This window comes from Solea solea, chromosome 21 (genome assembly GCF_958295425.1).
Source record: "Solea solea chromosome 21, fSolSol10.1, whole genome shotgun sequence".
In the NCBI taxonomy this organism is placed as follows: Eukaryota; Metazoa; Chordata; class Actinopteri; order Pleuronectiformes; family Soleidae; genus Solea; species Solea solea.
Genome location: NC_081154.1, coordinates 15,211,952 through 15,238,251, shown reverse-complemented (window position 1 = coordinate 15,238,251; position 26,300 = coordinate 15,211,952). Strand labels below are relative to the sequence as shown.

Below are 26,300 nucleotides of genomic sequence, written 5' to 3'. Positions count from 1 at the left end.
GACGTCACACCAACGTAACTCCTCACTGGCTTCTGATTGGTTAATGTCGCCTCATCGTTTCTCGCTCAGTGGCCATATTTGTTGATGTGTCATATCAAAGTGACTTGTTGGGGCTATCAGCTGGTTTGACAGCGACCCCGAAGTTCGCCTTTACTTCGTTTATCTCCGCACCGAACGACTTCATGGATTATTCGCATTCGGTGGGTGAAAATACAGTGGTTTTGTGCTGATCCGTGTCTGTCAGTTGTGATATAACTTAGCATTAGCAGCGCTAGCTGAAGCCTGAGCTGACTGCACTTCAGTTAGCAGCATTAGCTTGCAACAAGCGAAAGAAGGCAGTGTCTCCATACAATATGTCAGGCTGATGTCGATCTACTTTGACTCCCGATCGAGTCGTTTCCAGGTTGCTGTATGTCAGTCTTCCCCTGTGCTGTGTTTTGTATTTTTGCTTAATCCATTGCCGTGGCTACTGTACAGTTTGCGAGCTAAAGTCAGCGTTAGCATTAAACATTAACTCCAAACGAACCGGTGTTACTAAAGCAGCGCTGAAGAGAAATGTCAATCGTTAATACATTACATGGGCAGCGTAAAGCTATGACATAGTAATGCTATTACATTTATGTTGGTATTACGTGAACTTGGTTTGACAGTGTCATGGAATGACACCTGTCACAACAATACGGCTCAACAAGGAAAAGCGTGATATTGTCGCTGTATGTAGCAGTGTCTTATTATCACAGTAAAACCATTGTGACTACGAGGCTCCCAGGTGTCTCTTTAGGCTTAAAATTAAGATTCCTCTATGCAGCTTTAGTGGAGGATAGAGATAAAGTAACAGGAAAAATTATCCTGCAGGGATTTTGGAACAGGAATTATGGTGTTATAGACATACTGTCTGTCAATGTAATGTTATGTTTATATTAAAGTTTCCATGGCTTCCAGCTACACTTAGTTATCTCAGCAAACATCATAATATGAACAGTCATGTTCACATTGCCTGTAAAGTTGGTAATATACTTAATATACTTACTTTGTGAATATTATAGTAATATGTTCTGAAGACAAGACTGTGTAATAATCTTGAATACCTCTCATAGTTCTCAATGACATACAGCACCACACACCTTCACGCGTAATTTTACGTCACAGGCTGTGACTTGACCACACCTCACTCTGTTTGTGTTCAGCATGCCTTAGAGATATGTGTCAGATACTCTTCACCAATGAACAAACTGATGGAAATATGTAGTTTATGGTCAGGTTTGTCAGGATCTTTCCTGACTCGACAGGAGGTTGAATGTATAACCACAACCAAGAAGACACAATATATGCACAGAGCAATGAGTTGCTGTATTGGTGACATCCATAAGGTTTAAGGCTGTGATAGGAAAACTGTTGTGACAGGGTAATGTCTGAAAAACCCAGCAGTCTTTGCTCCCACTCAGTCTCCCTCTCTCCCCTGTGTCCGCTTCTGTCATTGACAGATTTAACCTCGGGAAGGACCATGGACCAGCCTGGTCCTGCTTTGGATGCCCACACGATGGACGGGTTGGAGGCTGAATCTTTGTCTGAGGGATCTCCTATTGTGAATCAGCTCAACAGCAGCGAAGCCAACATGGAAAATGAAGAACAAATAAATCACAATACTGCAGAGGAAGCAGAAAGATGCAGCCTGCCAAAGGATGGAGAACAGCCTGAAAGGGAGTTAATCAAGTGTACAACAGATGTTCAGATCCACACAAAGGTAGAGCCGGAAGCTCAAACATGCAGCCAGGACCAGGTGGAGGAGATGTGTGATGATACTGGCTCTAAAAACAATACAGTTTCTGTGGAAGGCCGGACATCTTTGTTGTCAGGTGAGGCTGACAGAGCTGTGCTAGCCCTCGAAACGTCTTTAGATGATGTGGCAGAAAACTCTCCTTCTGTTCTTGAAGATACAATAACAACTTTGTTGACTTTTGATGAAATGAAGGATGCTCATGCCACAGCTTCAACCTGCAATGAGAAGCCACCAGTCTCATTTACTAATTGTTCTAACGAGCCACTGCCTGCTGCTGCTGCTGCTGATGATGATTCAGCTGAAAGTCCATCATCCACTTCCAAAAGCTCCCCTTCTGACTCCACAACCACGTCTGGGATCTCTAATGGCCCGTCAACCCCCAATTCTGACACTGTCAGCTCCTCACTTGCTTCCAGTCCACAAACCAGTGCCAAAACCTCAGCCCCTCATTCTACATCCAGCCCGTATGACACTGACTGCAGCCGCAAGCTCATTTCTCAGATCCAGCGCTCGCTGTCACAGGAGTCACTGTTGGATGAGCTTGAGTCTGAGCTTTTGGACTGTCAACTGCCTGAGGGTGAAAGTGGAGGCGAGAGGAAAGGGAGGTCACCTGTCAACGGACTCCCTACAGACCAGGAGGGCTGCATGGTGGTCTTGGAGAAATGTGTGCAGTACAAGTATGCACAACAGGAGAAAGCTATTCAGAGGTAAAGTGCTGTTCACTTATCCTCCTTTGAGTTGGGGCAGGTTAGGAAGGGATTAACCTACTTGCTAATTGTTTTGGGGTTTTTTTGTTTGTTTTTTTAGTTTTAGCACTGAGAACTTATATAATTGTTATTTAAATTTGTTTAAACATGTACACACATGTATCTGTAATGAAACTGGACTTGCCTCATTTCCCTGTCATTATCTGTCTCCTGCCCTGAATGACATCAGTCTAAATTCTTCAGTGCTTTGTGTGGATTTGACCTGAATTAGTGTTGTGTACTAATATTGTGTGGCACATATTTGTGTGTCTAGGTTACTTGAGGAGAATAAAAGACATCAGGAGCTGATCCTGGGTATCTGTTCAGAGAAGGACAACATGAGGGACGAGCTGAAAAAGAGGACAGAGGCAGAAAAACAGCTCATCACCACCATTAAAAAGGTTAATTTCATTCTCTGTTTCTCTCATGTTTAACATGGTCACATCACGTGGCACTGGCTTTGTCTGTCATTTGACAAAAGAAAAACACATTCTAAAACAATTAGCTATGTACAGGATTACAGCAGCATGTCTCTATTGTTCAAACATGTTTTAAAACAATGGAAATTCTCTTGACCCAATGTTTCACCATCAAGGAAGGTGCTCCATTGTGATGGTTTGTCTCACTTCCTGTCTGTACCAGACACTGATTTGCATTGTGCCTTGAGTTTGGATAAATATACAGTTCAGTGTACAGTTTATTGCTATGGATTATAATGACTGGAGAGAAATCAAAGCGGTTTTAGGTCACCAATACAACGTGATACAAGCTGATAAACCTTTAGTATTATGTATTTAGATCAGCAATGTTTTTGCCCGAGTATGTACTGGCATTCTTAAAAAATTCACTTATGTACAGTGTCCTCCCCCAGGATTCCAAATTGCACATTTAAAATGATTTAATGAGTTAAAAAGTAGATTATTAAGAAAAAAAAACATATTGTAAAACACTCAACAAATCATAGTTTCTTTTATTTCTTTCTTCAAAGTTACATGTAAAAAAAATCCTGGAGATTAGCCAACACTTGCTGTAAGAGGACAAACCAGAGGACGGATGATGAGTCAGCACCGGTCACCGTTCAGTAGAGTCTAAAGTACAGCTTGTAAATAAGGTTGATTGCTAGTATTCAGCAGATGGAATTAATTTCCAAATTCTGTTTGTGCCCTACCCTTTGTTTTATATGTGCACCACCATGTTATCACTCCAAAAATCACTGTCAACTGCACTCATTTAGGTGACTTCCTTGTTTTGTGTTTTCATTGCACTCTGATTTAATAAGCATGCTATCCAGCTGGCATTCCACTTCAAGTGCCTCGCATTCATAGGGTCTGTTCTCGCAACGCTGTTGCCATAGAGGAGACAATAAATGACTCTTGCCTTCTTGGTAACAGCATTTGTATGAGCATTGTTTAAGCAAAGGCAGTGAGGAGGGATTTTTATTACATACGCTCATATGTATGCTTTGATCCATCTTCTTTTTCCTATGTTTTTATTAAAGTGCTTATAGCATGAAACTGTCTAATCAATGGTGATCATGTTTCTGTCATGTGTTTATACAAATACATATTGGAATCCATCATGTTTCAAATTTTGCGGCCAAAATTGTCCCACAGTTTAGTGCGCTTTAATCATTACATCAAAATGTGCAGTGTAACTGCGAAGGAACTGGAATTGTCTGAGCATTTTGAGTAACCATGGTGAAGAAAAATGCTACCCATTCATACAAATGAATGGGTATCAAAAATCAAAGGCAGACCTTCACATACGGATGAATGGGTGGCAAAGATCATAGGCAGATCAAATTCCCTAACCAAACACAAAATCACAAGATAAAAAAGACATTTAATATAAAAAAATCAACAAATGTCGCAAATTACAGTAAAATATACAGTAGTGTGCAACATTTTTTTACGTTATTATTCTTTGTGTTCGTTTGGTGTTCATGCAACAATACCAATCAGTGACCCAACAATACCCCCAATACCACTTAAGGTCCTGCAACTGACAACATACAAGAAACAAGGAGCAGGCACGGTCGAAATATCTTTCTTTTACAGTTAAAAGATGTCTGATTCTGAGTCACTGAATAAACTGCTTCATCTTCATGTGCTGTGTTAGTTTTCAGTAGTTTTGCCTCCAGCATGTTTGGTCACATATCCTCCTAATAGAGCAGGTTAGCCCAGGTGTGTTCCAAGCTTGCATGTGGCCCAACAAGTTGCTTTATCTGCTGATGCTTTTTGTTCCTGCAGTTGGAGGGCAGGGTGGAGGAGCTACTAAAGGAAGTGAATGAGTCGCGGGATAATCTTACCCATCAGGACCAGGTTACAAAGGCTACTCTCCAGCAGATGCAGAAGGAGATGGCCCACCGACTAGAACAGGTATAACTGGGAAAAAGAAAATATCACTCATTGAAAGAAGAAGAAAAACAACATAAAAGGTTCAAGGTGTTTTTTTTTCTTCTTGCATTTGCTGTAGACAATGATATAAAAATGTAAAAATATACTACCTATTTTGGAATATTTATGGATTTAAGGTTGATAGTATGATGAATACTCACTATTTGTGTTAATGATTTATTTACTGTATCTGAGCTCGGGCACAGAGCTTCTGTGGTGTGAGGACCACACTGAGCCAGCAGCTTGAAGACATTTTCAAACCACAATGCAGCACTCTGCACACTCACCGTCATCCACAACACATACAACATCAATAAATGTATGTGGAGTAGTGTGCACTCTGTAAACCAGAAAGTCAATGGTCAGTGAGACAAGAATAAGGTATCTTGCTGTGCGCTGTGGTGTGCTAAATGTTTTTGTTTGTCCCTGACAAACTGCAGAGCATCTCCGTCTATTGTATCAGTAGGATGACAAACTATAACTGGAGTAAATGGCTCTGCATAAAAAACATTATTACCAATGAGAAACCACCTGTCATGTTCATATTTTTCTAAAGCTGAAATAGCTAAAATAAGTCACACTCCTCGCTGTCATGGAATACCATCTTATTCAGAGGTTTGTTTGAAAATGTTTACACAAAGCTAACAGCTGAACAGTTACAGTGTTTGCACATCAAACTCATGTCATTGCATTTTTAATTAGTTGTCGGGCAAATATTGCCAGAGACCACATTTTTCATCCAATAGCTGACACACCTGGCTGAAACCATCGCCATGTACAGTACTTTTTCCTCTTGACACTTTTGCCACACTTCACTCTTTTTAATTTCACTGCTCAGTGAACAGTATGAGGTAGATTTTGCACTCAGTCGTCCCCTCTGGAGATCATCCCATTTATCAGACCTTCCTTGTGTTAAGACAGTGACCCAGTCCTAATCAGCCGTTCCCCGAGTGGTTTCAAACATTTTGTTCATGTCATTTTTATAGAAGCTCTGTGCTCCCAGCCCTGTATTGCATTTCTTTTATCCCCTGCTGTATTGTTGTAAGACACATGCACACACAGGATCTGTGTAACGGTTAGAACAGTTTTTTTATGCCTCCATGTAGGAGCAGTCTACTGGGCAGGATGTGCATACAACCTTTATCTGGACAAAGTGAGACATTCAGGCACCTGAGCATCTCGATGGGATGAGGAATGAACACTCGGGTGTGAGACTTGTAGGGAGGGCAATGAAAATAAAGACCAGACAGTCACGGAGGGTGAACTGTCTGCACCCCAATGGGCACTGATTAATGTTGCTTAGTCACTAGACTTTATTTTTTCTGGTAGTTTCCTGTTGCATGTATTTAATATTTATTTTATACATCCTTTTAATTGACATCTACTCAAGCTTCATCCCTAGTACCAGTCCAGGTTGAAGTCTCAGCAGGCTAAATGGAGCCATCTCCTTTTAAGGATTCCTGTAGGAAAATCGCTCTTTTTCCTCAATCCCCTATTTAGGTCCAACAGTATAAATGTCTTAAGCATGGGAAATGTTCTACACCTATTTTAACGATATAAACATCCCTCTCAGGCGAACAAGAAATGTGACGAGGCACGCCAAGAGAAGGAGACCATGGTGATGAAATACGTGCGGGGGGAGAAAGAAGCGCTCGACCTGAGACGAGATAAGGAGAGTTTGGAGAAGAGACTGAGGGAAGCCACCAAGGAGGTGGACCGTCAGGCAATCCGCGGAAACCAGCTGGCTCAGGAGAAAGGCAGACTGCAGCAGCTCTTTGATTCCAAGGTGAATACTGCCACAGAGTTGTTTTTAAAGCCTCTAATGACATAATGACATAATAAAGACTCAATAACAAGTCTGCTTACCCAGGCTTTATCTTCACTGAGCTGGAAAGTTAATGTCTGACAAAATAAAAACTTACACTAAACTTACAGTGTGCTCTTGGCATTAAATTGTAATTTGCTACCAGAATCATAAACTTACAGTGCTTTCCCTCATTAGTTTGTACTTTATTTATAATGTTTGTACTTTATATAAGTTTTTAGAAGACACAGTAAACCGTGTTTGCAGCATGCACATATTACCTGTGTTTATCACACTGGTTTTAGTCTTATCTGTAGATTAGATACAGTATGAGTGCATTGTATGAATACTAAACAATATAAAGGGGGGGGGGGGGGGACATCAAGATGGTGTCTTTTGTTGTTGGTGATGTTATTATTCTCCCTCCGTTTAGTCTCTGAGAACAGAAACAACGTGGAATTATTTGTGTCCATCTGAAAACAGGCTCTGTTAATCATTATTATCAGGGAGTGTTTGTGTGTATACAGCAGCAGCACAAGGCAGGGGCGGGGCCAGAAGCATTAGTTTCATTAAACTGTTAAACATTCGGGTTTTTAAGCCGTAGAATTCACTTCTGTAACTCCTCTTTACTGCAGTGTGTTTGCAGTCATCTCACTTTACTAGCTGAATGTTACTGTTGCCTTCGACATAAAACAAATCACTCCTTGTGTGCAGCATCTAAACACCACTGATAGGGCTGGTGAGGCTTAATGAACATTTTGTGAACTAATTAGATTGAATCAGTTTCTCAGCTCAGTCAAAAATCAATGTGCTTTTCTGGGGTGTTTGCCTGCTTCACTCATCTTTGTGTCTTTTCAGGAAAGCGAGGTTATCAGGTTGACTCGCGAGGGGGAAAAGTTGAAGGAGGAAATCAACTCGTACCTGATAAAGGTCAAATGGGCCCAGAATAAACTCAAGAGTGAGGCGGATGCACATAAGGTAATGTGTCTGTTGATTATAAATCGTGCTGAGACACATTACATAGGAAACCTCCTAGGAAAAAGTGGTTGTAAACTTGGCAGGAACCCAATGAAGAAAGGACTATATTTACTTTGGATGCAGTTAAGCCCGGATGTGATGCATTCAAATTTTAATAAAATGATAACACTGAATACACAGTGTGTCTTATATTTCCACATTTGCTCCAGTTTAGTGTACAGCATATGTATTTCAGATTCAATTTTCTGGCTAATGTCGATTGTCGTCATTTACCACATGTGTTGTTTACCAGTGCGTCTGCAAACTGTTTCTAGGGTACAAATGACATCCCCTTCAGTCATTTTGATCTACAACCACACCATAATTAAAATAAAAACACAATTAAATAGGTGTTTTGAATCAGGAGCGAAATGAAATGAGGTGGAAATTGTACAGTAATGACCCCGCGAGGAAGTCATCATTACCATTTTAGCTATTTTTGAAAAAAAAAAACTATTACTGCATAATGGTTTTATTTTTAACTGCCCCAAAGCAAGTTACACAACTATAAACGGAGGAGAAGGAAACCACAGAAGTTGCTGGAGGCTACAGGTCGTGTGTATCGGTCGTGTGTAAATCACGTTGTACATGTGTACGTGCATGTTTAATTTTTCTTTCACAGACTCTAAACAAATGCATGCTTGTGTCCAATCTTTGTGCAGGAGACTAAAGATAAACTGAGAGAGACCACATCCAAATTGGCCCAGGCCAAAGAAGAGACCGAGCAGATCCGCAAGAACTGCCAGGACATAATCCGAACATACCAGGTCAGTGGTGTCTGTGGCTTAGACCGTTCTCACAAGCATGGATGTAAGCGAATAAAGAACAATTGTCCCAAAATCAAGCTGCAAGTCTGTGTTGTGTAGATGGTAAAAATATTATACTATGGGTACAATTGTGAGCTCATCAAAATCTTTTTTTGGAGCTGTAATCAGGCAAGCATGACCGTGTGAGAGAATATGACTGATTTTGTATCAGGAGAGTCACAGTTTTTATTTGTGCCTTGTGATGGTAGTAAAGAGCTGCTGGAGTTTTCTGTCTGTGGTTGTGAGATGAGTTTGAGCTGTGTGCAGAGCATGTACACACACAGTTGCATCCTCTTATCAACAGTGTGTGTTTGGTTAACGTGTTCTTTAAAAGTAACTCATTACATTGCAAAATAAATAACTTGTTACATTATAGCATTACATTCAGATCAGACCAAAAAGTACATAATGTGAGTACTTCCTGGTGGTTAATGCTGTTCACTCTGCCATCTCATCTCAGCCATGTCTGCCCGCCAGCAAAAATGTATGAGAGAAACAGAAAAGGTGGATTTTTCAAAGGGTACAGACATAACAACAATGTTTATTAGCGTATTTTCCATATTCCATTTTATGGAAACTGGAAAGTCATACTTTTCAACAAAGCTCATAAAACTGAAACGTGGTTGCACTAAACTGAATCAAAAATGACACCCAGATGTTTTTTGTTGTTGAAACTAAGGCTTGGAGCCTCATCGATGCTTCATCCCAATCCCACTGCGCTTAACATCTTTTCTTTCCTTTTATTTTATTTCTAACCGATCACTGCTCTCTCCTTCCAGGAATCAGAAGAGCTCAAGTCCAATGCACTGGATGCTAAACTGCGAGAGACCAAAGGAGAGCTGGAGAAACACAAGCAGGAACAAACAGACCAATTAGAGGTGACAACCGCTGTGCACACGGAAACACACTCTTTCTCACACATGTAAACCCATGAATTCAACCACCCACTTTCTCATGAAAGCCCCGGTTGACCCGTTTTTCCATCATGTCCACAGTGGAAAGCTGAGTGACAATAACATAAACATCAGTAGATGTTCTCGCTTTGTGTCCGCGGGCATACCTCTTAAGTGAATTGCATTTCTATTAGCATCAATGTGATGACACCCTGGAAACACAAAAACTAAACAGCAATGTAGGTCTGCTATTATTTTAATAGTACATCTATAATAATAAGAAGAATAAAAAAATCTTCATTCTGTTCTACTAAAGAATTATTCAGCCTCTTATTGATGGCCGAGATGCCAGCCCTTCTCATAATAATGTTTTCTAACTGTTTTCATCAATTAGAAGGTTAAATTGTCTTAACTCTGCAGACACGCATGCATACACGCAGGCGGTCCAATAACAATGGCTTGTTTTTTCTTTGCCTCCCTTTGGAAAATATAGTGAGTGGTCTAGAAATCATCAAAATGAAGCTAGAAGAAATCATCCATTTATTGCCCAGTCTTTATCAGTCTTTTGTTTCTAAAAGGTTTTACTCTCTGAATATAATGTTTACAAATAGTACTGTAAATGTAATAGAATTCATAAATTTGAATTTAAATTAAATCTTTATCAGTAATTTGAGTTCTTATTGACCAATTTCAGCTTACATTTTTTATAAAATCCTACTACTTCATATGTTTTTGGCTGAAAACCTTAAACTTGGTGGTATCAGACGTGTGTTTCTGTTAATAGTGGACCTTGTTTTGGCACATACCTCTGCCCTGCTAATGGATGGTGATGAAACTGGTCCAAGTCTTTGTTTATGCTCAAGTGATGATGCAGCTCAGTAATAGATAACACTTATAAATCAGCTGAGTTTCCATTACTGTGTTGGGCGTTTACATCAAAACACTATGAAGTGTGTAAATGGATAGTAAATTTGCTGGCATCGCCTTTACTGACGCGTTGTCTTGGATACCGCAGGCTACTAATGGCTTCATGGAAAAGTTGACTTGCTCTAGTGCCATTAATGGCTTTATTTAAAAGCATGACATGAAACATTATTAAGCTTGGCTTTCACATGCTTAATGAGTGCATAAGCAAAATAACACTAATGAATTCATCAGTTGGTTTGCCAGGAAATGTACCTGCAGTGAAGTGATGCTGCTGTCACATTTTCCTTTTTTTAATTCCCCCACGAGATATATATATATATATATATATATATGGATTTGGAGACCGAAGCAGCAGAAGTAAAATGCATTATAATGGTCATTATATGTCTAATGTAGAACCTACTGCATTCTGCAGGTGCACCGAGTAAAAGCCAGGGAGCTGGACGACCTGAAGAGGAGTTACAAAGAGGGCATGGATGAGCTCTGTACGTTACGCACCAAGGTTAGTCTTACACAAGTGCATGTGCCCCGGACGTTTTTGTGTGCATATAATATCAGTTCCTCTCCAGCTCAACGAGTGGCTCTTGTTGTGTAGTTAAAGTGTTTAGAGGACGAGCGTCCACGCTGGGAGGACGAGCTGAGCAAGTACAGGGAGATCATCAACCGGCAGAAAGCTGAGATCGGCCGCCAGAGAGATAAGCTGGATGAGGTCACCGCGCTCGAGGAGCAGCATGAACGGTACACACACACACACTGGGTTTCTGTCCAAACCCAGCTGAGAGAATTTAGACCAAACCCAACCCAAATCTGACAGGCGTCCAGTATTTTTTTTAATCGCAGCCAGACGTAGTTAGAGTAAGATGAAGCATTCTCTGACCTGATAACCACTCTGACTAGGTGGTTGTTGGCCTGTATTTATGCTTATGGTAAACAAAACTATAACTACAAGCCACATGAACACACACACACACACACACGCACAGATACACACAATATCATACACTAAACAAGTTATCACCAACACTAATGCATTTAATAAATTCATCTGAATTTGATAAACTCTTTTTGAACTGTAACCACTGATAACTATTTACATAATCAACCATTATGGTTCATTTTGAGTTATTGTGAAGAAAAAGGTTAAGATCCACCGTGGAAGGCTTCAATAGCCTGTGTGTTGTGTTCATGGTTCTGAAATGGTACTAAAATAATCGTAAATAGTCACTTCTATTTACACTAATTGTTCATGTTATACATCTATTTATCAAATGTTTACTCAATAATTACAATGTCAATTGACGTAATCAATTTTAGTCTTGATAGCATGATTGCTACGTATCCTCCCATGCATGGTGTTGTAGAATTATTTAAAGTGTTGTGAATGGTCAGACATAACTACGTTTGGTAGGACTGTGCAGGATGTAAATCAGTTTCCTTTTTAAATATAGGCCAGGGATGGATATAGCACATAGGGTGAGAAGGGAGTCAGGCCCCTCTGTGGATTTATGGCTCTGTTGGCCGTGAGCATGTGACTTGATAGAGAAACTTTCTTTTCCACTATTAAAAATGCTGTTTTGTGTGTGTGCCAGAGTGCCATAAGTAGGTGGCACCAGCTCACAGTGATTATTGCAAATGCTTCTTCATTTTGGCTGTCATCTCAACCAGCAGAGTTTTCCTTCACAACATGTAACATTTTTTTTAGTTCTTGGCAGGAAGAGGTGGTTTGGTGCCACAGTGTCTGACTGTTTTTCATTTTTCGTGCTTTATTCTTTGTAGATAATTTGCTAATTTGATCATTATTGCACATCATTGAAAAGATAATGTCCAATCAAATCAAATGTTTTTTAATTTGTTCCTTCACCCTTCGATACTTGAACCCTCGTGTGTGCACTCGCACAAGGACGTTTATAATCATTGTCCTTTTTTAATGGGAGTTGCTGCTTTTATTAATATCCGATCACTCTTTTGGTCACACAGAGACAAACAGGAGATTGCGTCACTCCGTGAGGAAGCGGCCAGCTTTTCCAACCAGATGACCGACCTCCAGCGTGACATACAAGGCAGCAGGGAGCGCGAGGCCGAGCTGCTGGCCTTCACTGAGAAGCTGAGCAGCAAAAACGCCCAGCTCCAGTCGGAGAGCAACGGACTTCAGTCTCAGCTGGATCAGCTCAGCAGCAGCTTTACCGAGCTCAAGGCAAAGCTGGAGGAGACCAACAGGCTTCTAGATGACAAGGTTGGGCAACTGTGTTTACATGGAGTGATGAAAGTGTAAAAATGACGTATGACTGGCGATGAATACAGTTGTTAAAATGTGTCTATTTTGGAATCCATTGTCAATTTGATATTTTCTGGCTTGACATTCAAGATAAAATCTAAAAAATAGTATTTGTTAAATTAACTGTGTTTTTTTTCACTTTGTTTTCTGAACAATCCACTTTCATAATATCATTCTACTCTTGTCATGGTAGTTACCGCATCCTTTGTGCCATTTTTTCTTGTCCAGTCACGGCAGCTGAAGCAGGAGGAGGTGCTGAGGCAGCAGGAGGTGCAGGGCCTGCAGCAGGAGCGGACTTCTCTGCAGACAGAGGTGACCCAGCTGAAAACCAGAGTGGAGGAACTGAGGGACGAACTGGTGACTCAGAAAAGGAAACAAGCTGCCAACATAAAGGATCTGACAAAACAACTAACGCAAGGTCAGGAAACATCCAGATATGGCTACTTCCGTCATGTCGCTTAGACCAGTGATTCTTAATGTCACCTGTCCCAACCCTCTCAGGGCTGGGTGAGATAATAAAATAGGATTTGCTTGATAGGTGTGGAGAGAAAGAAAAACATCAAATATTTGGTTTTGGGCAGGTGAATGATGCCCCACCCCATGAACAGCCTAAAACGATGCTACACAAAGTGATTCTCTGACACAGCAAACCATTCTTGACATCTCCGTAAAACTGCGTTGAACTTCCTAACCCAGTAAAGTCCAGTCTTTTTCCTGAAATCATTTTGTATTCTAGCAGGTAACAAGTAAGTACAACAGATAGCTATTCGAAGCAGTGCAATTACTGAAGTTTAAAAGTGACATTTCAGCTTTGTGGTGATGATGGGGATTAGTCTGGTCGGCTGTGACTTGAAAAATTTGTGACATGGATGAGCAACAAAAATGGACGGAAAAAAGTGTCGTTCTACTCTTTTTTTTATTCCTCATGTCACAACTGTATATTTTGTTGGGCAAAATGATTGATAGTCACATTCTCCATTAAGATATTTGATCTGTTGCTCTGTTGATTGGATCAACTGCTGCTCCTACCACCTTCGTTTCTTGCGTTCTTCTCCCTCAGTTATATCAACATCTTAATGGATTTCATTCATTATTAAAACCTAAGAAAAAGGCGCACAGATGTGGATGTAAATAAACAAGGTGACCGAATCAATCAAGATGATACTAATAATCTAGCCACAGAAAGAGGTGGCTTTCGGTGTGTGTGTGATTATCCTGAGAGGATTAAAACCTTTGGCTGGAGCACTAATTGAGAACATGATACATTTGCAGAGTGACAATTATTGAAAGTTTCCAGGGTAGGAGTGTAATTGAACGTCCAATCTAAAGACCGAAATGTTTCAGTAGTTGCAGAGATCATGTGACTACAACTTCCCTCACGCTAGCACATTCTGCTGTGCTGGAAAAATAGCTGCAAAAGAAAGAAACAACAGTTTGGAGGGTTAGAGGAGAAATGTGTGGACTGATAAGAAACATCAATAATCCTCCACTTAGTTAGAAAAGCAAATATTAATAAAATAATGATTTATTTATGATTGACTAGTTGCGCCTTGTTATCCTCATGTGGTGATATTGACTTATGCACCACCTACTGCTTGAGTACCCAACGCCTAATATTTGCTTTACTGCAGTTGACGGAACAAAAATGGATTAATGCATGCTCTCGTTTTACCAAATCTTTGAAAATTACGTTAAAATTAGAAACGCATCTACTTTGACTTTACGGTGTCATTTATCTTTAATGTAAAAAATGGCTTGGTTAAAAGAGACTGTTTGTACTCTTGGATTTAAAGTCTGGTCACACATTTAGATCAAGAGCAGATAGTGCAAGGTGATTAGAATCACAGGAGATGGGAGTGTACAGGTAGGTGTGGTTTAGAGAAAGCTAATGATCCCTCACGCTGGTGTTAATCTTTGTACCGTGAGCAACCTCCCTTTATTTGCTCACTGGGCGCACACGGTAACATTAAAGCATGGAATTCGCCGCGATTATCTTTTATGCACACTTCCAGTCGGAATGTGGGACTGAGCAGTCTCTTTCTCACAGGAGCCTATTATTATTCATTAGTGTCGCAAATTGCAGTCATGTTTTATAACTTCAGTAGTCATCTTAAGCCTTTTTGTTGATGCATGATGGGTTTGCTGAATATGCAGTCTTCTTGAAAATCAGCCTGCATCACATTTATTGAGGTAGACGGACACCTTCTTAGAGGGTGTCGACCGAGTTTAGTCAAGCAGTGATGCTTAGCTTTGACTTTCACTGTGTCTTCTGGTGAGCCTCTGACTCTAATCATTTGTCAGAAGAATTTTATATGCAGTTGATTTTCGCCCGCCTACAGAACATTTTCAAAGTCCTAGTCCCAGTCAGTATTATCTGTCTTTTGCTCAGCCAAGGCTGGTTTTTGGAACAAGTCCACAAATCGGTAAATTACTCTACAGATAATGGATTTACCGACACTTCATTAATTTGCTTAATTTTTTCCCTCATTACAGCCTCTTTAATCAAACCTTTTCCTTGTTTGTGTCATTTTTCTAAATGCAATTGAACCCAAATACTTGGGTTTTTGACCACTGGCCAGACAAATAAGACATTTTCACCACTTTTGTCCTTAAATTACTTCTCGTATTACAAATTTGTTGGTGTTAACATATCTTTCGACAGATAATAATTATTTGCTTTTTCCTCTTTCACAGCCCGTAAGAGACTAGAGCAGACTGAGAATGGAGGCTGTGACCGGGATGTCAGCAGTATGGGCAGTCGCTCTAGTTCCTCAGGTACTGCTCCTGGATTTGGTTAGTATTTAACACATGCAGTAGTATTATCAAAAGAGTAGTTGGGTATATCGGTTATAAGTTACATATACAGTATATATAAGATACATTATACATTTGTTTTTTTTTTTTGCTCTACTGGGGTAAATGACCCCGTTAAGAAGTTCATACAAAGTTGAGCTAAGTTAACTCGTGTCTCTAACCCCTCCGTTCCTCAGGCTCTCTGAATGCACGTCCCAGTGGGAGCAGTGGCATCGAGGAGCGGTCGCCAGAGAGCCAGTCGGGTCCTTCGGTGATGGTCGTGGACAGTTTCCCACAGGTGGACAAGGCTGTGCTGGTGGAGCGCATTGTCCGTCTGCAAAAGGCTTTGGCTCGCAAGCAGGAAAAAATCGAGTTCATGGAAGACCACATCAAGCAACTTGTGGAAGAGATACGCAAAAAGACCAAGTGAGTGACACAGACCGCAGCAGAGGGAGTAGAGAGCGAACTCTTCACGTTCAGCTCAGGTTTTGAGGAGCAGGTTGAACTCAAACGTGACTAGTGGACGGATGATGTTCGGAAAATTGCTAACGTGAAAGAAAAACTCACAAACGTGGCACATCTGACACAATGCATCAAACCTCACAGGTAGTTTTCATTTAGCAGTAGTGTGTTAGTAATGCCGGTTGTCACCATCTCATCACTTGTGTAATAGGTACAGAAGAAAAAGCAGCCATTAAAAAGCTGCCCAGTAATAATGAAAGAACGCTCCAGGACATATGCAAGATCCGTTCAACTACCACTCATTCCTTCGTAGGGGAAGCACTAGAAGGTCTCAGACATTCTGTGGGTGCTTGTGCTCCCACAGACCTCCATTTAAACAGAAATGGCAACACTTCATGTGATAACGTCAGTCGTCGCTCCAGTGTCGCTGACAAGTGAGGGCAATTTCCTGCCTTATGTAAAAGTGTTAGAGGGAAAAATGCACAACTGAATGTAAAGAGCCTTCAGTGTCTTTTTAGTTGCGAGGTTAAACATAGTTTCAGCACTTTCAAGAAGTGTATATTGCGGACGCATTACATTGCAATGTCATAGTTTTTGTTGATACACATTTTTCTGTATATCCTAGCAAATATTTAGGCTCACTGCACTGCAGTCCTTGACCTTGATTGGCACTTTATGCTGAAACAGACAGTTTACGGCTCCCTGCATCTCTCTTCCTCTCTCGCCTTTAGATTTTAATACCTGCAAACCTGACAAACTTCACTCAGAGCTATTTATAGTCAAGTCTATGGGGGGGGGGGGTCAGTGCCTCAGTATTGATCCTTAACGATGCTACTTCCATATTCATAGTGTCACCTAAACCAAAGTGACAGAGTGAAGGACATTTTGGACTATTTTAATCACAACACCACTTTTCTGTAGAGTTTACAATCAGTTACCAATGCCAGGATAAACTAGGCTGTGGAGACTTACTTTTCTACATAATATAATCTCATAAATCCAAATCAATACATTGATGAGTAAAGACCACTCAATCTACAATGTGTCAGACCCCATTTCTGGATCTTGTCTTTTCATGTTCTCACTCGTTTCCCAGCTTTACACTTGGATTGAATCCATTAGCCTCAACCTACATTCAAGAGTTAAAATTGAGGACGAATCCCACGGTTGCAGGGCTAAAATTAGCTCTGTCAAATCTCAGCTAAGTGGGGGCGGGGGGACGTGCTGCACTACCTACAATGCAGACAGGAGTTTTGAATTTGTCCTTTCTGCCTTTCTTTCCCTTCTGCTTCCAGGGCAGCCTGGTGAACACTGGTTGAGCTAAGCTACACTGTAAGCCTGAAGCTTTGGAGAAATAAAGGGACAGAGATATAGCAGTAGAAGCATAGTAGCAGAAATTCATTAGGTTATATACCACTCCGCATCTTTTGGCTCATTCACTTCTCAAAAGGAGCTGCTTTGGACACAGCTTGTTCTGGAAAAAAGGTCTTATGTACTTTTCCAACAGTTGAAACACATGAATCTCTCCCAGGTTGCTGTTTATAAAACTAATCGCATAATCTGCAGTGAAATTTAATTAGTCCTGGGTCAGTTTAAGATGATTTCATGCCCCTGGTAGACCTTCTCTCCATGGCAACAGTGGCTGAAACCCTGGTTTTTGGTGCTGTTGGTCATGTCCAACTTAAGAAACTAGATGATTTCTTGGACTGTAAATTGATAGAAATACTTTATTGATAATAACAAAAAAACTGTAATTAGGTAGTCATGCAGCTATACATTTGTATTCCCTTCATTTTATTGAGAATTCACTAAAGGGTTTCATTATTATTATTATTATTATTATTATTGTTGTTATTTTGTCAATAAATCATATCAAGGGCTGTCCTTCAACCTCCACACCTGGTGGTTATGATCATTTATTATATATAGGCTTTTGCTGCGACTTGAATTAAAGTTATGGAGATGAAACAGGATGCGAGCGAAGCAGGAAGCAGGAGGAGTGTACATGGGTGTTTATCTGCAGAGCAACCTTTTTTTTTCCAGTGTAGGTAACTGCAAATGAGAGCTATTTATGATCCGTCGCAGGCTATTGATGATCCACAGCTGCTCATTGTGTCTAAATAACTTATCGTGGATCCGTTCAGTCAAGGTGCCACTTTGATTTCAGTCGGCACTGTAATTGATTTTCCGTTTGATCTGTATTTTAGAACTTAAGTGCGGTGATTTTTTTATTATCATATACATGTACAACAGTTGCATGAAGCATGAAACTCTTATTTGATTTAGAAATACAATTTACCAAAGAGAACATTTAAGAACCAAAAATGTTTTCACATCACACGTCTTCCCTCAGTCTCTTGCCACGGTTTGGGCACCGGTTTTAAGAGTTAGGCTTTGTATTTTGGTCTGACGCACCAAATCCACAACATCTACTGTAACTCGACCCATCGCCTCCATTACTTCATGCATGCTTGCCTTGCAGCCCTCATTGCTCACGCACCGTCAGCGAGAGAAAATAAAAAAAATCCCAGCACTTATTACTCACAAATTCCCCGCCCCTCCGACGGGCTGTGCATGCCAGTCAGCACACCGTGTGGCTACATCTTTAATTTCTGTCACTTTTTTTGTTTTTACTAAACACTGTCGTGATGGAACTGGGGTCCAAATATGGACCCTGGCAAGTCTAGTTAGAGGTAAGTCTCATTTCATGCATGTGCAGAGCCAGGTGCTTGTGTCTGTGTGTGCGTGTGTGGATTGGGACAGTTGCTTCTTTGCAGTGCTTCTTTAACTTTGTTCATTTTGAATGCATTTGTCGTGCCATGCAAGTTAACGCCGTGCGCACATATTGTGTCGACTTCTGTGAAAGACAAGAGAGCCTAAAATACATTTTAATATAATGATGTCTGATACCGTCCTCTATTTGGAGAGGTAATCAAATAGAACATCATCATTCCAATCAAAACAATAATTGCTTTTGTATTTTAAGAAAGCTTAATACCCAAGTGTCTCATGCTGCCGCATGCTAAACACTAATCACAATTCTATTTACTTCCTGTTGTCCTGAAATGTCTTTAACAGAAAGTCACTGGCATGTTTTCAGCACTTCCAAAACTTGTAGTTGAAAAAAAAAAAAACCCAGCAAGTTCTGTTTTTCTCATTTTGTGTATTTGCCACACATTAAGAAGCAAGGCCATGATAGCACAGGAAGTGAAGTATGTGGTTCACTAGCTTTTATTTGTTTTAGCAGTAGTTGTAGTAGTGAATATCAATAAACAAGGCCACTCGGTTGGTGACTGTTAAAAAAAAGACTTTACAAAAGCAACGCTCCACTTTTATTTAATCCCATCACTCACATGGCAGGAAAAATGTCACAAGTTTCAAACCCTAATGCACTTAATCATCTCTCCTTGCTTTTACGAGAGCTTTGTATTCATTCCCTTTGTCTTTGTTTGCACATTATGACGGGAATAATGACGCGACACGCAGGGACATGAAAACTATTATTAAAATGTAATCGCAGTGCAAAGTCATACAGCCTATATACAATTAACATTTTTAATGGGTAATGTTATCAGGTCACAGGTTAGAAATGGAAAAAACAAGCTCACATGTTATCACACAACATCTATGAAATAACACCGTTCAATGTAGAATTGCAGCACAAATATGATATAAAATGTATTAATTATTATTACTTTTAAAGGGAAATGTAGAGGCAACATATGTTGTTCATGTGGACTTAACATGTTTTTCAAAACAAATCTGCAAGCATTTTTTGAAATACTTTTACATGTGGTAGGAAAAAAGTACATTTTATTTGTTATGGTACAAAATGTTATAATAAACGTGGTCACTGTCAAATATTCAGATGATTTTATCCTGGCAGTCGGTGTTAATGCCAGTTTTCTCCCCCTTTCCTTCCCCCTTCTGGCACGGAAATAATCTTTATAAATGGATGTATCCCATTTACATGGGTTCAATCAGCCATCCCATATGAATTACTATTCCAACAGCGTCCGCTGCTTTTGCTGCTGGAAACGGTTTTATTGCCCTGTAGCTCGCCCATAAATCCCCCCCCCCCCCTCAATTTTCTCTGCTCAGCACTCTACGGTTGATGCCGTGCATTCTTTCCAATTCTGCTTCTTTTAAAAAAAAAAACCAAAACATGGATTGACTCGTTTCCCCCTCACTCTCCACAGAATTATCCAGAGCTACGTGCTAAGAGAGGAGACGGGGGCCCTGTCGTCGGAGGCATCCGACATTAACAAGGCCAACCTGAGCCGGCGGGGAGGCATTATGGCTTCGCTCTACACCTCCCACCCAGCAGACAGCGGCCTGACTCTGGATCTGTCACTGGAGATCAACAGGAAGCTGCAGGCTGTGCTGGAGGACACACTGCTGAAGAACATTACTCTGAAAGTAAGTTGTCCCCCTGCAGACATCATCCAACCATAATTACATAATAATTCACACATACGCCGAGGGTGCCGAGTATGGGACAAGGTTCATTCAAATGAATCTAAGTGGAACTTTGCAGGATTTTTACCCCATTTTAACAGCTTCAGAGTCATTGTGATGGTTAAATGGCTTGTTGTGGGGAGACAGAGACTGGGGACTGCTGTCTCCTCTCCCCTTGCTGTCCGGAAAACCAGCCTTGCAAGGTCAGGGCCGCCGACCCAGATTCCTCAGAATCAGGAGGTCCTGCAAGGTCTCGGGAGAAACAAATGGCTTCACAGAACTACTGTAGCCTGTAGATCAAGGCAGCAATAGCCTTATTTTAGATGTTCATCAGGGCAGAGCTGGCAGGAAAGAGGAAGCGGAGGAAGAAAGAATGACCGACCGAGCGAGGGGCGACACATGAGCGAGCAAAAATCAGACTGTTTGTAAAAAGTAGAAAATTGTAAAAACACGGTGGTGTAGTAAAAATACTTACCCCAAAACATTAAGGGGAGCTCTGTAAAGTCAAAGGTGGAAAGGAACCAGACTTGAAAAGTTCCACTCATGTTTACAGTGTGTTTTTTCTTTCTTTAAACTTTGATGACCATGCTGGATAATGAATTGTTTGTGCCAGTGTCACGCTTCATCAATGAGCCACACATTGAGTAGGTTTCCATGCACCGTTAAATACATTTACGGTTGTATCTTGATTGCGCCATTCAGTCGGACTGCTGTTGTTGTCCCAGTACAGAGGCTTGAGTTGGGAATCAATTTATTTCAGCAAGTGTGTCTGTGTCCACTCAGCTAGAGGCTGATGCCCCCTTTCAGCTTGTTAGTATTGTGCCGTTTCCAATTTAGCTTGCGGTTGTTTGTTATGTCGAGCACCATTCTCAGTTTTTCCACCATTAACTTAAAAAATAGAATTCTTTAAGCTGACAGCATTCGCACAAAAATGTACTGGGCTGAATTTCACCATGATTTTGTCTCTATTGTCTTATTCTTCTGTGTTCCAGCTTCTTCTATTATTTCCGGGTTGACTCCCAATGGCATTATCCGGGTGTATTAGTTTGATTTCAATATTGAAAGTCTGGCGTTAGTCACACTAACACAATTCCTTTTTTCTAATATCATGTAAACATACTGAGTGTTGGATTATGCAGGCACTGCCATCACCATAACAAACCGTGCTCAGTGACACCTCGAGACATAAACAGTGGTAAGACACGGCTTTAAGTCATCGCTTGATATGTTTCCATACAGATTAGAAGCCAAGTGTGCACCATTATTTAGCTCTCTTCACATCATGCTCACGTCTTTATTTATTCTTGATGTTTTTCCCAGGACTTTCTACCTTTTACATATTTAGTTCAAAAATGTCCATAAATTTTTTTCCGCTCCATCGTTGCCTCTATGTGTTGTGTCAAAACATCAGTCAAGCTGTCAATTATTCTCATGGTAATTGTTTTGTCCATGAAATGTAAGAAAAAGGTGCAATATCTCAATCGGTGTTTTCTCAAATCATCATTTCGTAATTCTTTAATGATTGATTGATCTTTACAGCCCTAGAAATAAAATATTCTGCCAGTGCAAAGGAGTCTATACAGCCACGTATTGTTTTTGAGTGATCTCATCTGCTCCTGCTAATAGACATTTGACATCAATCCCTGAGCTAAGTATCTGTCTCATTAGCTGCTAAATGCTCCACAATTATCACCCATCTCGTTGCTAAATTTGGACTTTTCATTAGTTCGTACTGGATCAACGGCATACACTTATGAGTCATAAGAGTTCTCTTCCCTTCACGCTGCATTTATTTATTCTATTTGAGTTGTATACAACATAGGTTGTGTTGTATTTTTGCTTTAATAATACCAGTGAGTTGCAATCCATTAGCCTTAATGTCCATTTACAGTCGCTGTGCAAATGCATCATTTTATGTACTTGAATACAATTTCTGCTTAACGACGAGTTTCAGGTGTGACCTCAACTCTCATCAGTGTCAAATACTTAACATACACATAACATGAAGTGAAATAGAAAGTATTTATTACTTCATGTAACTGGCTGCATGTATTCTTACATCTTCCCTATATTTGTCCCTTTTTTCTGTGCAGGCATTGTTTTTATGTTCTTATTTTCGGCGCTTAAATGAACATTCATGTTTTGCAAACATGCAGTGGACTGTCATGTTTATTTTGTGTCAGGCTTGTCTTCCCACGTTAAAAAAAAAAAAAAACGTGGGACATTGAGTTTGAGAGTGGGAGTATTTTCTTTTCTCGTGGACGAAAGATGATTGGCAGTAAACATAAAGTAAAAAAAAAAAAAAAAAACGAACAAGAACACAGTAAAAATGACACTGACAAGGCCTAATTAGGGCTTCATGTTAACTTATATGGAAAAGTGGTTTCACCAAAGCTTGTGACCATTACTTTTCATGTGGTATAAGAACTGATAGCAGCGTGTACTGTTGTCACAAAGGAAATGGAAGCGAGATCTTCATCTTAATCATTGGTTATTTGCAAGCGTAAATGCATAACTGTTGATGTGCGAAGGCCCTTTGGTGTTAAAACAATAAATATCAGTCAAACCTTGAAGTGGCATCTCTGTAGAAAGTGAACTTGTCACTGAAAATGTCGTATTGGAGTCTAAAAGTCTGATTTGTGTCGAACAGGAGAATCTACAGACACTCGGGGCCGAGATCGAGAGGCTCATAAAACAGCAGAGAGACCCCGATGACGGCGTGAGGAGGAAGTGACACGATCGCATTGCAAGGAAGAGAAAACAACTACCTGAGGAATCTCCAACCCGGACAACCTAATCCGAGAGATGAAATATATACACACAGCTATTATTCACCTTAACATATGAAGGAGCAAACTGAAGGTTGATAAGTGTCAGTAGCAGCTCATGTTTGCTGTATGGAAGTCCTCAGTCTCTGTCCGTCCCGTGGAACATTTACTTGAACTTTAATGACTCCATCTGCATTGTTCCACATCCATTTCCTCCTCTGAAAAAAAACAAATCCTCCTCTGGCTAACGTCCATCTCCTCTGAGCCTTTGCCAACACGAAACTATTCAGGCTTGAAACGCAGACTGCCTTGTAAAATGATTGACCGAAGATGCCATACATTGTGAATGTAAAGTAAAATCTCGCTGGGAAATAAATATATATATATATATATATATTAAAAAAAAGAAAAGAAAAGAATCTCCTGGTACATTTTCACTCCTTCACAGTGAATCGAAGTTGAACTGATCGTCAGCCAGCATGTGCGCTCTGCTTGTCTCCTGATGTCCGTCTGCCAATAAACCACATGTATTTGTGTGAAGAAGTCACAGGAGTGAAGAAGAAACGGGGGGGGCTTGTGGCCCCGGCTCGCGGGGACCTTGTGTGCTGTCATTTTTTCATCAGCTGCTCAGCACAGCACTTAAAAAGACTCATCTTTACAACGCCAGGTGCTCGACATACACAAGCACGCTGCAGCACCGTATGGAAGAATCTTGATGTCGTGTAATGTCATGCGATGGTTCAAATGTAGAGCTGGTCTTGATTTTGGCCAATTTGAATGTGATTGTTTTTCTTTCTTTCTCTCTTCTTTTTTTTTTATTTATTTCCAATTTTGTTGGCTTCAAATTCTTATTTGCATAATGTCAGTTTTCAGTTGTAGCCGTTTTGTTTGTTTTACTTTAAATAATGAGCTTAGTTTTAATTTAGAACGTTTGGATTAAGGCCTTAAACCTTTTCTTGCTTTTCCCTCACTAGACTGAGACGTTCCTGTCGTGGACATCGTTAAAGCTGCGGCTGCAGAGTTTGCGGCTCACAGCTCGCTCACAGCTCGCTCACACCAGATTAGCGCAGGCTGACATCTCCGTCTCTGATAAGCTCCGCCCACATCGACATGTGTTTTGTAGGATTTACTGCCAGACACTATTTTAGACTAAACAAGTTTTCCTTCGTTTATGCTTCTTTGCAGCTGAAGCAGCTGTTTCCAATACTGCGATAGCAACCTTTCCACTAATGGCGCGTACATATCCAAGTTTTCCATCGTGGCCCAGATTTCCCCCAAGGCTGGAAACACAGTCGAGAAAAGGTGCAGGAGATTACGGCGTCGTTCACACTGAAATCTGTGAGATGCTGAAGGATTATTGTGGAATTATTGGTCAAAAACAACAGAAATAGGATTACGTAACACTTCATGGATGTAGTCCTCCAGTTGCCAGACAAACTCCACGACACCAGCTGTCAATCACACTGGTGTCCACTCGTGCTTCATTGTCTATTCCACTCCAAATGGGAGCATCATTTAGTGACATGATGTTCTATTAGGGATTGAGAACATTAACTCCTCAGGAAAGGTTTTAACTGACATCATAAATCAAGTGTGCAGCAGGCTCATTTTCCCTGACACTTCCATTGAAATTGTTTCTTCTTTTTTTTTCTTTTTTCTTTTTTTAGCAAAAAGCAGAGTCGCCCCCTGGAGGCCAACTGCTACTTCCTAGGCTTCACTCTGTATTTAGTTACAGTCGATGGATGTGACCTGGTGGGGGAAAAGGGAAGAAGTGTTAAGATATCCCTGTTGATCTTTCTGTTCTCTCTCGCGTCAGGAAAGCTATCGGCTCCTGTGGATAAGTAAGCAGGGACAAAGTGCAATGCTGTTCCTTCCACTGGTTTGTTTTCCCCGCTCTGTTGTGAATGTGATTGTGTAGCAGTATGCTGTCAGAATATTTAAGTGTCCAAACTGTGTGTTTGTGTTTGTGTGAAGCACGTGAGCATTTTTTTAACCCCTCGTGGTTTTTGTGTAGACACTCCAGCTGTCTGTTGGTTTTTTTTTTACCTTATTACCCATGAAGTTTTGTTCCTCCCAGAGGCGTAAACACCGTTCACCTGTCAGCCTCACTCCCAAGCAGCCGTACGTAACAATGCTTCTGTCTGTTTAGTTTATCAAAACACAAAAGGAGATCCAGCCACTTCCACCACCTCCATTTCATCGATACTTAACTTGGTCTTAATTTGATCTTCCTCGCAGAAGCTGTCACAGAGGATAAGCCTCCTTGTCTTTTTCACCCCAGTGGTGATGGTTTCTTTTATGGCCCGTGAACGCTTACAGGCCGATCCCCTCAGCGTTTCACCCCGAGGCTATGTGAGGAGAGATGAAAGTTTCCGGGATTGAGGTCACGGGGTTCTCAGAGCCGTCCTGGTGCTGCTGCTGCTGCTGCTGCTTCTCTTCTTCTTCTTTTTTTATTTGATCAAAAACTGACCTCTTACCATGTTACCAATGGCGAACATGTTTTGCTCTCCTTGATATTTAAACTTCAACCTTTTCCACTCCTAAAAAAAAACAAAACAAAGAGACTTATGCAACTTCATCGCATTACATTTAGGTTTCTGTATGTTAGCGAGAGTGAGCCTGCGGCAGGACAGTTGGGAGTGTTTGTTTCTTTCTGGTGCAGGTGAAAAAGAAACACAACTTATGCAAGAAGACTGGCATGGGATTATTACCTTAATTTATTCTTCCTAATTCTCTGAGGAATGCTAATATGCTTCTCCTGATTTGTGTGCCACCTGCGTTTCCCACAGCCTCGAAACAAAGCCATGCTGCTGCGCTGTGTGCATGAATGAACAGAACATTGTGTCTCACTCGATGGATATGAAGATTCACTGTGTGTGTGTGTGTGTGTGTGTGTGTGTGTGTGTGCGAGAGAATGAGAAAATGTGACATAAAATGAAAAGTTTGTCCCTTTTTTTTTCCCCCGTTTCTTTCCTCCTGTGCAATGACTCCCTCTTTCTCTGTTTGGTGGAATATTCAAACTGTGATTATGATAATATACATTTGTAGATATGTCATTCTGTACAATTCTGTTTTTAAAAAACACACTGATTCTGGATGATGTTTGTATATAAAGGTGTTTCCAGGGATTAAAAAAAGAAAAGGAGACAAGTCTGAACTTTCTCTTGAATGTTGA

The 26,300-nt window shown here is 40.7% G+C and overlaps 1 protein-coding gene across 2 annotated transcripts; it reads left to right on the top strand.

Moving 5' to 3' along the window:
• The first annotated feature begins 51 nt into the window (after nt 1-51).
• Nucleotides 52-26,300, top strand: ccdc186 (coiled-coil domain-containing protein 186). 2 transcript variants are annotated; one of them, XM_058621104.1, is made up of 16 exons: nt 52-200; nt 1,485-2,487; nt 2,801-2,927; nt 4,776-4,904; nt 6,496-6,708; nt 7,585-7,704; nt 8,406-8,510; nt 9,329-9,427; nt 10,785-10,871; nt 10,965-11,107; nt 12,347-12,602; nt 12,873-13,062; nt 15,339-15,419; nt 15,635-15,863; nt 20,099-20,318; nt 23,008-26,300. In XM_058621104.1, exons 2-16 carry the CDS (start codon nt 1,505-1,507, stop codon nt 23,089-23,091), a joined length of 3,066 nt encoding a protein of 1,021 aa, XP_058477087.1. In that variant the 5' UTR covers nt 52-200; nt 1,485-1,504; the 3' UTR covers nt 23,092-26,300. The 2 variants fall into 2 exon arrangements, with proteins under 2 accessions (XP_058477087.1, XP_058477086.1); XM_058621103.1 differs by having other exon boundaries at nt 15,339-15,437.